The sequence below is a fragment of the Protobothrops mucrosquamatus genome, unplaced genomic scaffold (genome assembly GCF_001527695.2).
Source record: "Protobothrops mucrosquamatus isolate PMUCROS unplaced genomic scaffold, P.Mucros_1.0 scaffold3766, whole genome shotgun sequence".
Classification (NCBI taxonomy): domain Eukaryota; kingdom Metazoa; phylum Chordata; class Lepidosauria; order Squamata; family Viperidae; genus Protobothrops; species Protobothrops mucrosquamatus.
Window position 1 is genome coordinate 107801 of NW_015389719.1, and position 11814 is coordinate 119614.

Consider the following 11814-nt stretch of genomic DNA (forward strand, 5'->3'; position numbering starts at 1 on the left):
ATATATATATATATATATATATATATATATATATATATATATATATATATATATATATATATTTTGTTTTCTCCAAAGTCAGAGTCTGGTGCGATCATAACCTTACTTTGCATGGTAGCTGGCATCAAACTGTGAAAAACTAACTAAAACTTGATGCCCCTAATCTGTGAAGTCCTCAATGCTCTTTGAGGCTGGTTGTTTTCTTGCAGATGTTTCTTTATTTAACTAGCTAACACCGAAGATGTTACCTGTTGGGTAATAACACGTTTGCATGAAAACCACCAAGCTCAGAGGGTACCCAGGACCCCTCATTTCAACACTGAGCTAGAAATATTCTCCTCTATTGATACCTTCCTAATCTACCGTGCATCACAGAATGGAACTGCGGTGGCCTTCCTATTACAAAATGCCCCACTTTGTGGACAATTTGAGCAGGTGCTAATACCGTTACTGCTCACTCAACACATCACATCTCTTATTCACTGGGGATGTAACAGCCCATTAGTGTGTGGTGTGCTTTTAATGGCCTGTTGTTTTTTTTTATGTGGACAATTGTAAATTACCTCCTTATGAACATTGCCGGGTGAAATGCTCTTATCGCAACCGTTTTGCACCACTTTTTAAAGGCATGGATCCTTTTGAGTGTTTTGATACATGTTAGAACCATGAGGAAGACAGAATTATAATTTAAAATAGGCAGAGGTCATCGTCCTTTGTCTGAGATGGAAGGGTGGATAGTAGGTCAAATGGCTAGCAATAGCAATAGCACTTAGATTTCTGTACCGCTTCACAGTGTTTTATAGTCCTCTCTAAGCTGTTTACAAAGTCAGCAGATTGCCCCCAACAAACTGGGTCCTCATTTTACCAACCTCAGAAGGATGGAAAGCTTGAGTCAACCTTGAGCCTGTCAGGATCGAACTGCTGGCAGCGAGCAGTGAGTTAGCTTGCAATACTGCATTCTAACCACTGCGCCACCACAGCTTAGATAGTAACAGGACTTAGACTTATATACCGCTTCACGGTGCTTTACAGCAATCTAAGCGGTTTACAGAGTCAGCCTGTTGCCCCCCACCCCACCCCCAACAATCTGGATCCTCATTTTTATCAACCTTGGAAGGATGGAAGGCTGAGTCAATCCTGAGCTGGTCAGGATCGAACTGCTGGCAGTGGGCAAGTCAGTTAATCTGCAATACCGCATTCTAACCACTGCGCCACCACAGTTTAGATAGTAATAGACTTATATACCTCTTCACGGTGCTTTACAGCAATCTAAGCGGTTTACAGAGTCAGCCTGTTGCCCCAACCCCACCCCCAACAATCTGGATCCTCATTTTTATCAACCTTGGAAGGATGGAAGGCTGAGTCAATCCTGAGCTGGTCAGGATCGAACTACTGGCAGTGGGCAAGTGAGTTAATCTGCAATACTGCATTCTAACCATTGGGCCACCACAGCTCTTTCTGTTCCAGATGCAACACAAAAAACTACAGTGGCTAATCTTAACGCCAGTGACAAAACTGGACCCAGATCAGGCATATGAAACTTCACATTTCAGACATGTTTGTTCTTTCTCTTACAGGAGCAGGTTTTTCAAATTGACTCCAAGTGTGAATCGGGGAAAGGACGTTGCTCATTCAATCCCAGTGCCAACACGGTCTCTGTTATGATCAGTAAGTTGAAAACAAGCCAGGATTTTGGAGGCTTAAATCATGAGGTGCTGAGGATAAAAGGATCGGGTGATAGAAACAATATCTAACAAAATGAAATTCAATGGTGAAAAAAGTAAAGTTCTACATTTAGGCAAGAACAACCAAATGTACAGGTATAGTATAGGGGGTACCTTGCTCAATAGTAGTAAATGTGACAGGGATCTCAGAGTCCTAGTGGACAATCCCTTAAACATGAGCCAGCCGTGTGCTGCAGCTGCCAAAAAAGGCAACACAGTGCTGGGCTGCATTAACGGAGGGATAGAATCAAGATCACATGAAGTGTTAATACCACTTTACAATGCCTTGGTAAGGCCACACTTGGAATACGGCATCCAGTTTTGATCACCACGATGTAAAAAAGATGCTGAGACTCTAGAAAGAGTGCAGAGAAGAGCAACAAAGATGATTAGGGGACTGGTGGTTAAAACATATAAGGAACGGTTGCTGGAATTGGGTATGTCTAGTTTAATGAAGAGAAGGACGAGGGGCGACATGATAGCAGTCTTCCAATATCTCAGGGGCTGCCCCAAAGAAGAGGGAGTCAAGCTATTTTCCAAAGCGCCTGAAGGCAGGACAAGAAGCAACGGATGGAAACTAATCAAGGAGAGAAGCAACCTAGAACTAAGGAGAAACTTCCTGACAGTTAGAACAATTAACCAGTGGAACAACCTGCCTCCAGAAGCGGTGACTGTTCCAATAGTGGAGGTTTTTAAGAAGAGACTGGACAGCCATTTGTCCAAAATGGTATAGGGTTTCTTGCCTGAGCAGGGGGTTGGACTAGATGACCTCCAAGGTCCCTTCCAACTTTACTATTATTATTATTAAACGAATTGAGCCAGGGTGCAAGAGAAGTTACTGGGAACAAAAGTTTTCTGTCACTGATGGTTTGCTTCTAGTGAAACTTTCTCCAGGTCAAGAGAATGGACGAACGTGTCATTCTAGTGACTAATTTCCATTATTCTGATGGCTGCAAAAGTTGATGGAGTTAGCAGAGATGGCTAAATTGACTGCTTTGATTAAAGAAAAGAACACAATTAATGTTGTTTCTACGTGGAAACTGTTTCTGGACTTTGTGTTTGAGATGGGAAAAAAAAACAAAACTTTGATTTTGGGGTCTTACAGATTAGCTAGGACTGTTGGATCACATATTAGTTTGAATTTATTAGTAGTGTTCAATTGATCTTTGTCTTTTCCTGTCAGCCATCAGCAAGAAATCTTTAGGGCTGCTTGGCTGGAAATTCCAGTTCATGTCTTTAAATTAATGCCACTTAACCAGCGTGTGACTTTGCACGTGTCATCAACTCTCTCTTTTTTCTCCTTATGGATGCAAAGATTGGGGCATTTTACACCCTCTTTTGGATGGGGGTGGGTACGTTCTGTGATTCCCAGAGCCAAGAATTGCAATTGAAATCTCACAAAATATGCCATGACAATCTGCTTGTGTTTCTCTCCAAGGGGAGGAAGCACCATTATTCATTTTTTTCTTAAACAAAGAAGAGGATGCCATCGACCTTTAGATAGATAGATAGATAGATAGATAGATAGATAGATAGATAGATAGATAGATAGATAGATAGATAGATAGATAGATAGATAGATAGACAGATAGACAGATAGACAGACAGACAGACAGACAGACAGACAGACAGACAGACAGACAGACAGAGATAGACAAAGACAGATAGATAGATAGATACAGACAGAAAGACAAGAGACAGAGAGATAGAGAGAGATAGAGAGATAGATGACAGATAATAGAGATAGATAGATAGATAGATAGACAGACAGACAGACAGACAGACAGACAGATAGATGGTAGATGGTAGATGGTAGATGATTGATGAATGATTGATAGGTGATAGATAGATAGATAGATAGATAGGTAGATAGATAGATAGATAGATAGATAGATAGATAGATAGATAGATAGATAGATAGATAGATAGATAGATAGATAGATAGATAAGGTAGGTAAGTAGGTAGGTGGATGGATGGATGGATGGATGGATGGACGGACGGACGGACGGACAGACAGACAGACAGACAGACAGACAGATAGATAGATAGCAATAGTAGCAAATATTAGTGGCGAGATAGAGAGATAAAGATAGATATAGAGAGATAGCTATAAAGATAAAGAAATAGATATACAGTGTTTACTTTGTGGCAACTGAAACCAGCAGTATAGCCCAGTGGTTTCAGTGGAGCAGGGCTTAAAGCTTTATTTTCTAGGCTGCTGTCCCAAGTCAACAGGCTGTTGGCAGCCGGGGGTGAGGGAGGGCTTGTTAGTTCGACTTGTGCCCTCAGTTGTCCAATGAATGTTATTTTTTCAAATGTCAAGAAATATAAAGAGAAAATCCTGCAGAGCATCTGCACTCACTTTCTAAAGACTTGGGGAGAGATTGAAGTAATGGAAATAGGCATTGTTGGACAGACAGCAAGGCAAATTGAGCCAATGATGACTGAATTCATCATTGCCCAAAACCGCTCAGGTTGACATCTAAATAACTAAGCGAATTCTATGTCCATGCACAGCAGAGTCCTTTCAAATTTGGAAAAAAAATCAGAGAAGAGCAACTAAGATGATTAAAGGCCTGGTGACTAAAACATACGAAGAACGGCTGCAGGACTTGGGTTTGACCAGTCTAAAGAAAAGAAGAAATAGGGGAGACATGATAGCAGTGTTCCAATATCTGAGGGGCTGCCACAAGGCATAGGGAACCAGGCTGTTCACCAGAGCACCAGAAGGAAGGATGAGAAACAACGGTTGGAAACTGATCAAAGAGAGAAGCAACCTGGAATTAAGGAGAAACTTCCTGACAGTGAGGACAATCAACCAGCGGAACAACTTACCCCCAGAAATCGTGGGCACTCCATCACTGGATATTTTAAAGAAGAGATTAGAATTTCATCTGTCTGAGATGGTATAGGTTCTCCTGCTTGAGCAGGGGGCTGGACTAGAAGACCTCCAAGGTCCCTTCCAGCTCTATTCTATTCTATTCTATTCTATTCTATTCTATTCTATTCTATTCTATTCTATTCTATTCTATTCTACTGTTCTGTTCTGTTCTGTTCTGTTCTGTTCTGTTCTGTTCTATTCTATATTCTATTCTATATTCTATTCTATTCTGTTCTGTTCTGTTCTAAATCAAAAATTGGGCAAACAGTGGGTGTAAATTTTCACGTGCCCTCAAAACTCTGTTATGTCTCTTGAAATTGGTGGAGATGCCAAAGAGGATGGTGGATCGTATAGGTCTCCTGCATGAGCAAGGGGTTAGATGAGATGATCTCCATGGTCCCTTCCAACTCTGTTACCGTTAACCCTAAAATAATTTAACCTGAAGCTAAACAATTCTCTTTCCAGCCCTCCATTGTTGTCAAAGTTTCTAGCCCTTAAATTGTCCTCGGGGAGATGAACGGAAATCCTGATTCCCTTCCACACGCCATAAATGGGATCCCGTGATTTAGTTTCTAATTCTCTAGCCCTCTTTTCAAATTCTGAAATGACATCCTCTGGAAATTTGTATGTCCTCCACCTAATTTGGACAAGCCTTTAAAATTTTTCCCTCCCCTTTTACTCAGAGCTACAATTTGTGCAGGGATCCCTGTGGGTTGTCTGATTTGTGAGATTGTGGTGGTCTTCTCTTGGCTTAGTTTTTGCTGTCAATCTTTTTTGCGCGTTTTTGTTATTGTACAGTATGAATTATTTTTATTTTTTAATATAGTCTAGTGCATGCCACCCAGTACCCTATTGCTCTTTCCCAGTCTGTATTTAGTCTGATTTAAAGTAACGTGTCCAGTGGACATTTAACCAGTTCTTTTACAAACATGGTTTAGAAACCCATTTTTGGGCCACAGTTTCAAATACCATCACTATTTTGTCAAGGAAAGCAATTTTTTTAGGCTGTTTTTTCCCCCTTTTTTCTTCCAGCAACCGAGTTCTGGATTTTACTAACACAGCCAGGTATATAATGGATTTTTGTTTTTAATACCACAGACTGGAGACTTGGCTTAATATGATAAATTGCTTTGGGGCAATTTAGCCGTGAAGCTAAAAGGAAATGGGGCTGACAGGTATTATTAGGACTTGATAAGGCAAGCAGACTTTAGGAATGCTTAGAGTTACTAATAAAGCTGGTATGTACAAGGATTAAGGCTGTTTCCAGGTCTAATTGTTTTTAGAAAGAGGGCAAGACAGGAGAACTTAAGTGACTACTGAAGAAACAAATGATGAGGAATTGCAGAACAGTTTCCCCTAGGAAAAGTTAATAAAACGCCTAGAGTTTCCATCTACGGATTTGTTTGGAGCGTCCTTAATCCAGCTTCCTTATTTTAGTAACCCTACAGCAACTTTGTAAAGTATTAGCGTTATCCCGAAATCGTGGGTGGAGGCCCATTAGCCTATAGGCTGTCGTAAATATGTCTAATTTAAAGGCAGATGAAACACTGGAGCGCTAGAAAAACAGCAGTATTCATGTCTATGAGTGAATTCTCGTTTAATTTCCTGTAGGCAGGAGCATCTGTTAGTGTGATTAGTGTAATTGCTAATGCATGCTTCCAGCAGAAGCAATAATAACTTTACACAGGTCCTGACAGCCTTGTGCAAAGGGCAGGGATTATGTCATTATGTGAACAGCACAATTTGAACGATTTCAGTTATGTTGCAACTCCTCACTTGTAGATGCCAGAGATGACTGGCCAAGATTCTTCCCCATTGCCCATTTGGCAACTCAATCAATAAATCAGAACAGAGCTGGAAGGGACCTTGGAGATCTTCTAGTCCAACCCCCTGCTCAAGCAGGAGACCCTATACCCTTTCAGACAAGTGGCTGTCCAGTCTCTTTTTAAAAGCCTCCAGTGATGGAGCACCCACAACTTCTGGAGGCAAGCTGTTCCACTGGTTAATTGTCCTCAATGTCAGGAAGTTTCTACTTAATTCCAAGTTGCTTCTCTCCTTGATTAGCGTCCATCCATTGCTTCTTTGTCTTGCCTTCTGGTGCTTTGGAGAATTAATCTGACCCCCTCTTCTTTGTGGCAGCCTCTCAAATACTGGAATACTGCTATCCTGTCACCCCTAGTCCCTCTTTTCTCTAGACTATCCATACCCAATTCTTGCAACACAAATACTTAACCATGAAAACTTTAAGAAAATTAGAGCTTTCCTTATTGTTGCTTTGCTTTTTTTTTTTTAAAAAAAAAAATTACATTATAAAGTCCGCTTTCCAACAAATACATATGAAATGAAAACAGACGACTCAGCACTCAAAGAAAAAAGAAGAAAACGAATAAAAATGTATATATATATATATATAAAAGGCAAAATGCCCACAATTACAAATACATTCCAACTTCACCTGATTTTATAAATCTTTCAACAGGGAAATTAATTTGGGGTTCTTTTTCCCCCAAGCCTATCCAAGATTTTTTTCCCCCTTTTCTAGAAGGAAAAATAATGTAATGTTTTCTGATAGACAGAACATGTCATTGGGGGTGGGGCATCTGCTCTCCTTTTGCGAACTTCTGACAAACCACGTTAATGGGGAAGCAGATTCGCTAAACCGCCATGCGACTAATTTAAGAACTGCAGCGATTCACTTAACAACTATATCAGGAAGGTGTCCTGGTTCCGACAGACAAAACTCTTCAAAAGAACTTCGAGGCATTGTTTACCTTAAAGAATCTTTTATTCAAGTAGCATAATATCGGCACATCATAATCAAAGCCAAAAACTGAATTCCCCTCCCCTGGGCACATAGTATTAAAGCACCATTCCCTCTTCCAATTAACAGCCATAAATCACATTCCCCAATTAGCTTGAAGCACGGGCTTCCTCTCCAGTTCTCCAGCCCGCCAATTCTTTATCAGCTCTGGGCTCAATAACCTTGATTCTCACGCTAGGTTTAGCGTTGTTATGTCTAGCTAGATTCTCATTCACATCCCCCCCTCCCAGCATCATCTAACTCTAAAAGCGAAAGGGAAAAAGATGGCTACATTTCCATCTGTTGTCAATGCGAAACATCCGATGTTAGCAGCGTTGACAGAAAGTTCGCAAAATGGGGAAAAATTTACTTAAAAACTGTCTTGCTTAGCAGTGGGAATTTTGGGCTCAACTGTGATCGTAAATCGAGGACTCCCTGTATTGGGAAGGGTTTTTTTTTGTGATAGCTCAAGGCCTGAAGACTGAAGTTGGATTACAAGTAGACCTTGAGTCAGCAGTATGTCAGGGCTCAAAAAACAAAAACAAAAAACCCCACCTGAATGTAATTATAGACTTCTTGTGCCAAGCTCAAGGGATTTGCATTATTCTCTGCTAATTAGGCTTCATCACCAGCCCTGCAGCAAATAAGTAAATCAAGATACCAAGAAGAAGACATGGAAACTTGCTGTGGGATGGAATGAATTAAGTGGCAAAACCCATAAGCCCAGTATGTCTATACTGGGAAAGTTAAAATCCAAGAGAAGACAAGACAATGAATGTTTCTCTATTCTCTCCTCCAGACTTGACACCTGGCCCCTTTTTAGGTGTGCCATGATATAAGGGGGGGGGGGGGTCTTGATCACAGGATTTTGGCAATCATCTAGACTTTTTTATCCCCAGCCCTGGACACCCCTTACAGATAGATAGTCCTTTTAGATACCTCCTCCTTCCAGTTCCATTGGCTGTAAGGAGAAAACGTAGGATCTGCATCTATCATTCTTGTTGCCTTCCCTTGTCCAAAATAATATATTTTGTCCATGTTTATGCTTTTGTACTAGTGCAAGACATTCTGATGCTTTTTCACAAGGCAACTGAACTTTGTTGTTTCTCTCTGAAGATGTTTCATTTCTCCTCCAAGAAGCTTTTTCAGTTCTGACTGGATGGTGGGGAATGGAAGGATTTATACTCCTTGCAGACAGCTGGTCATTTGCATTCTTTTAGAGAGCCGTTGAGGCCACCTGGAGGTTTATCTATGTCATCAGAGTCATCTAAGTAGTGCAAATGGGTGTGGAGCCTTCTTGGAACTGTTGAAAGGACCGTGTTGTAGACTGGAGATAAATGATGTCGTATCCCTCCCCCTCTGTTGAGAGAAGGCTGTTCAAAAGGGTTTCCTGCTTCACAGGGGGTGGGCTCAGTGGTGGGATTTAAATATCTGAACAACCGGTTCTCTTATTGGGTGCAAGCCTGGGCCTCCAAGACTTAGAACGGACTTCCGGAAGTGGCATCCTTGCACTTCCAGTGGGCCGTTCTAGGCCTGGGAGGCCTCCTCCAGGCCTCTAAGGCCTAGAATGGACTTACGGAAGTGGCATCCACGAACTTCCAGCGGGCCATTCTAGGCCTGGGAGGCCTCCTTCAGGCCTCCCAGGCCTAGACTGGACTTCCAGAAGCAGTGTGCATTCAGCCAGTTCTCTGAACTCAGCAAATTTTAGCTACCGGTTCTGCCGAAACCAGTGTGAACTGTCTGAATCCCACCACTGTGTGGGCTACAAGACCTCCAAGATCCCTTCCAACTCTGTTATTTGGTTATTCTGATGTTTCACTTAATGACTGAATGGAAACTGGGCTTGTAAGCCCCTGTGATTTTCTCCTTAGTGACCATGGTGCACTCAGTAATGGAACTGTCAGTCCCAATTGTGGTTACTAAATGAGGACTACATATAACACACCAAATAATAGAAAGTTTAGAGTCAAGGTTAGTTTGAAGTCCAGATCTGAACTTCCTATTAAACTAAGCCACTTACCTGCCTTTGTCCTCAAGGCCACCATTGAAATTGTAACTTGACTTACCTGAATTCAACCTCAACTTCAAATCTTGTCACAATGCCAAACAGATTTTCCATTGCATCCCCATTGCAACGGGTTCCATCCGGCTTTTTTTTTTTTTCCCCAAAAAAAAGACTGTTGTTTGCTAAGCCCGATACTTACATGCAATTGCGCAATCACTTGGCATCACGTTCCAAAGCTTGTCAGCAAAGTTTAAATTCATATTTATTGACCAGGAGCGATCTGCAAGTCACAGCCCCAAAGGTGCAATTAGATGGTCGTTAACTCAGCCACTCCTTTATGCCAACTTGTAATTAAGAAGCTAGTCTTGTAAATGGTGCATTTCTTATGCTGCCTTGCTAGCCCAAAGGACATGGTTTGTGGATTTGTTAGTTTAAAGAAAGAAAGAAATGCTGTATGATTTTTTTTTCCTTTTAATGAATCATGTTGACATCCCTTTGCGTCCTAATGTAAATTCCTCGCACATTTTCAATGTTGGACTGTCAGTCCTATCCCACAGCCTCTCTAGACAAACCTAAACCACAGTGACATTGGAAGCCCTGAATGATAGAAAGACTCTGTTATGTCCAGAGTGACCACTGAGATACCCATCAACAAGAAAGAAGCACAGATGGACACAATAAGTTATTTCTACTGCCCCCCCCTACAATGGCTGGTTAGTTGAGCATCTGTCTTGCATCTTCTTCTTCTTCTTCTTCTTCTTCTTCTTCTTCTTCTTCTTCTTCTTCTTCTTCTTCTTCTTCTTCTTCTTCTTCTTCTTCTTCTTCTTCTTCTTCTTCTTCTTCTTCTTCTTCTTCTTCTTCTTCTTCTTCTTCTTCTTCTTCTTCTTCTTCTTCTTCTTCTTCTTCTTCTTCTTCTTCTTCTTCTTCTTCTNAAAAAAAGAAGGGAAGCCATAAATAGATCATGCTTGATTATCCCCAAAGCATCTGCAATGTAATGAAGATCTGAGTAGCCAACATGTTCATGTGGCTTTTTTGAAGCTAGTTCCTGTGTGTAGCAATTCCATTGTGGTTGTGTCCACAGTGGATAACAAGATGTGATTGGAGGAAGTGGTAAACACCATACCGAGATATTTAAAAATCGGGAGAAATAGAGAACTGTTTGTAGTTCCTTTGGAAAGAAACAGTGATTCTCCTTCATGGAATAACCGTTGTCTTCATTTCTATCTTCTGAGATATGAGTTGGCCAGAAACTATTGTGATTCCAACTTGTAGGAAAGAATTCTTCCTTAGATAGATGCAATGGTGAGCTACATGTATTCCATGCGGGAGATTTGAAAATTCCACATAAGTGATAGATGTTTGAGGATCCAATCTGGGTCGGTCACCGGGACCAAAGATTTAGTCTTGTGAGCTTTTGGACTCATGCTGGAGCCAGTGGTGGGATTCAGCTGGTTCTGTAGAACTGGTAGTTAATTTTCTGTTGACTCGTATCGTGCTAATGCAAAGAAGCTGGAGATGGACATTTTATGATTTCATCCAGCTGTGCAGTCATTTACACGTATTACTGTTGTTTTCCCTTAAAAACATCTCCCTGCTAGATAATAAAACGTTCAAATATATAAACCTTCAGCATTTTAAATCTTCGATCCCCTTTTCATATCAAACACATGAACTAATATTCTGAGGAGGTTGATGTGCTTATTTGAAAGGGACGAGCAGTAGAATAGTTCCTTTGTGCTTTTAAAAAAAAATGTTTTCTTTTTTAAGTTGATTAATCTTTGCCAAAACACGCCTTGTGACCTTAAACTTGCACTCCTATTTTGTTCTTCTTCTTTTTTTTTTCTTATTAAGTGCCCAGAGATATTTTTCGGAAGATGCTAACTATGATTAAATCATTGTTGTTCTAATGAGGCCCAGGTGATTTCTTAGAAGATTTGAGACATATTTTACTTGAAGCATCTATGCCAAAATGTGAAAAACAGGCTTCAAAAGATTGAGATCTGAATGTGTGTGTTGATTTCTGATGACGTTCTTACAATTTGGCATCAATAATCTTATTCAAAGAGTTGGCCGAAGACCAATACTACTTAATAAGTTCTATTTCAACACAGGAAGATGAGACAGAAGTTTAAAGTCAGTCTTCACATTTTAGAATCACAGGTTTAATTAGCACTTTGCAATTCAATTAGCCAATAAATTAAAAGCACAAAGATGGAGGAAACAGCAACAAAGGAAGGGCATAAAACTATATGCATCAATGTCCAATCTGTAATAAAGCTATAGGCCATTAAATAAGATATAATTCTGCAAAGTTGCTCAATATTTGCTTGTTTTTTTACTGCCTGTTTTATTTAACTAAAAAATCATCTTCAGCAGGAATTTTGCACCTTGCTTCAATATCTT

At 40.5% G+C, this 11814-nt stretch overlaps 1 protein-coding gene across 1 annotated transcript in view; it reads left to right on the plus strand.

Annotated features, from left to right (window-relative positions):
* LOC107298163 (semaphorin-3C-like) overlaps positions 1-11814 on the plus strand; it is a gene marked incomplete at its 3' end in the record, with an annotated part of 125636 nt that overhangs the window by 102196 nt on the left and 11626 nt on the right. The window contains exon 6 of the mRNA XM_015827527.1: positions 1578-1668. Within this exon, the coding sequence (XP_015683013.1) occupies positions 1578-1668 (91 nt within the window). The remainder of the gene's footprint in view (positions 1-1577; positions 1669-11814) is intronic.